The 2,500-nt window shown below is 42.0% G+C and overlaps 2 protein-coding genes across 2 annotated transcripts in view; one reads left to right on the top strand and one right to left on the bottom strand.

Moving 5' to 3' along the window:
* The window catches only part of LOC122251479 (hyaluronidase), a 4,643-nt gene extending 2,666 nt beyond the window's left edge, over positions 1–1,977 (top strand). The window contains exons 5-7 of the mRNA XM_043013469.2: positions 45–241; positions 874–1,015; positions 1,512–1,977. Coding sequence (XP_042869403.2) covers positions 45–241; positions 874–1,015; positions 1,512–1,673 — 501 coding nt within the window. The 3' untranslated portion in view covers positions 1,674–1,977. The remainder of the gene's footprint in view (positions 1–44; positions 242–873; positions 1,016–1,511) is intronic.
* LOC122251478 (uncharacterized) overlaps positions 1–2,500 on the bottom strand; it is a 32,767-nt gene that overhangs the window by 13,042 nt on the left and 17,225 nt on the right. The window lies entirely within an intron of this gene.

The raw sequence follows: 2,500 nt of genomic DNA, 5'->3' as shown, positions 1-2,500 counted from the left end.
TATAAATAACACAAATTTATTCTTAATACGTGACGATTTCGCAGGTGATGCAGAGCAACGACAAGACCATGTGGCTCTTCGAAGGCAGCTCGGCTCTCTACCCCAGCATCTACATCTTCAAGAACAGTGGGTGGGACCCGCGAACTCGGCGCCTCAACACGGAGGGGCGTTTGCGGGAGGCGCTGAGGGTGAGGCGCAACTCGGGCAAGAACATTCCCATATACCCGTATTTCTGGTACAAGTAAGTTTCCTGGGTTTGGTTCTTGTACAAGAGAACTAAAACCTGATCCTAAGGCGAAGCGATGGGGGAAGCTGTAACTTCTGAACGGCTTTGGGCAAAATTACGTATAGAATATGGGCGTGTCTAGTTTATATCTATTGGTATATTGCAGTCGTCCTAATAAGCTTGCTAATTACCTCACCAAAACTCATTAATCCCACATTGTAGTCCTCGCCAAGGTCGCCGCATACCCTGGCGCCAACCTTAGTAATCGAATACCATCCCCGTCGTAATAATTCTTAATACGATAGTACTCAAGTGTTGAGAATGGATAAAGGAGTAAAAAAAGAAGAAAAAAAAAGACCCACCGAAGTTAGACAAAGACAAAATCCCGATTATATGAAGCGATGCCTTAAGAATATCCAAGGCAAACGTAAACACCGCGATAGCTCTAAAAGCGTGGTTACCTGACACGCTAAATGATAAGCAAGCCCTTAACCTTGACCATTACCTCTGCATACGCAAAGGAGATTGAAGACCACTCATTCTGATTTATTAGATATGCATGAAATATTTCGGTTTGGATAACAGAGAGAACAATACTGCGTACCACCGTGTACCGTTGCGTTATTATTGCACCGTATTATTTGCAGGTACCACGATTCCCCGTCATTCCTGATACCCATAGACGTTGTAAATACATTAGGGTACTCGAGGATGGTCGGGTTAGAAGGCGCTGTGATTTGGGGGTCGAAACGAGACGTCGATACCAAGGAGAAATGTCTCGCCATGAAGGTAAATGTGTTGTTTTGTTTACGACTCGTGTGTTTTGTTTACAAGTTATGTGTTTTGCTTAACGGGGAAGGGGGTGGGGGATGGGGGGAGGAATCGAGGTGCTTCTCTTATCTGCCAGACTAAACTGTTTGTTCGGTCGAGGGAAATAAAGGTGGGATTTGTTTGCACTGATGTGGGATTTGAAGGAGTTGGGTTCTTTTGAGGGTATTTTATCGCCCTCGCTTTGTCAGTATTTCTCTCTCTCTCTCTCTCTCTCTTTCTTTCTCTCTCTCTCTCTCTCTCTCACTCTCTCTCTCCCTCTCTCTCTCATTCTCCCTCCCTCCTTCTCTCTCTCTCTCACTCCTTCTCTCCCACCCTCCCTCCCTCTCCCTCCTTCCTTCCCTCCCTCCCTCTCCTTCCCCCACCCACCCTCCCTCCCTCCCCCTCTCCCTCCCACCCTCCCTCCGTCTCTCTAACAATAAAAACACAAACACTACACCACACCATTCTCCCCCAGAACTACGTGGAAACCGGCTTGGGTCCCCTGGTTCAGTACATCTCCAACCTGCCTCTCTCCACGATAACCTCGGTCATCAACTCCCGAAGGTCCTTGAAGAAGTTAGCCTCAACGGCCCTCCGGGAGAGTCGACTCAGGCGCAAGGCTTCGTTCGAGCCGTAGTCCCGGGTTGTCGCGAAGGAAAAGGGGGGATTGATTTGGGTTTTTCTTTACCGTGTGGTTTAGGATTTTTTTGTTATTTTTTTAAGAGGGAAAATGAGTTGCGATTGATGTTTTTTTTAATTTTTGATGTTTTCTATTTTTTTTTATGTGGTTTGTTCATTCTTGATGTGGCTTGTTCATTTTTGTAATGTGGTTTGTTAATTCTTGTGATGTGTGTATGTACGAATCTTCATTCATTCTTTTAATTTAAGTTATAATTTGTACTGTATACGATTTTGAAGTAATTAATAAATAAGTAGGATTATATATTTGTTTTCATAATCCTAAACGTAAAATAAAAGCAATAAAAGGAGTTTAATACGAAACATAAACGTTTTCCTATAAATTTTGCAAGAAATAGGTCCGGTATGTTGAGAAATAGGGAAAATAGAGTGTGTTTGATATTGGCAAATTACCTGTTTATCAATTATTTTTAACATCTCTAAATTACTGGAATAACAACATCCATGTACCTTTTTTTTACCGACTTTTCCCTATTAACGGAAGCTCACATACTAAACCATATTTTAAGCATAACTAATTTAGACTATATGTATTAAGATTATACTAATAAGGAACCTAGCCAATGGTTAACCCATTGGCTAGGTTCCTTATTAGTGTTATAAATATATAAGTGTTATAAGTGTTAGTTCCTTATTATTATCATAAAGCCAGACTGCTCAGTTGTTGATTGGGAGGTTTGGCGACAGGAAGGGCATCCGGTAAAATTAAAAATACTTACCTGATAAATCATAATGTGGACTATGAATGATCTGAATCCAAATGAA

Source organism: Penaeus japonicus, unplaced genomic scaffold (genome assembly GCF_977035675.1).
Source record: "Penaeus japonicus unplaced genomic scaffold, GWHDUDI00000001_assembly GWHDUDI00000037, whole genome shotgun sequence".
Classification (NCBI taxonomy): domain Eukaryota; kingdom Metazoa; phylum Arthropoda; class Malacostraca; order Decapoda; family Penaeidae; genus Penaeus; species Penaeus japonicus.
This window is presented reverse-complemented; position numbering and strand designations above follow the sequence as displayed.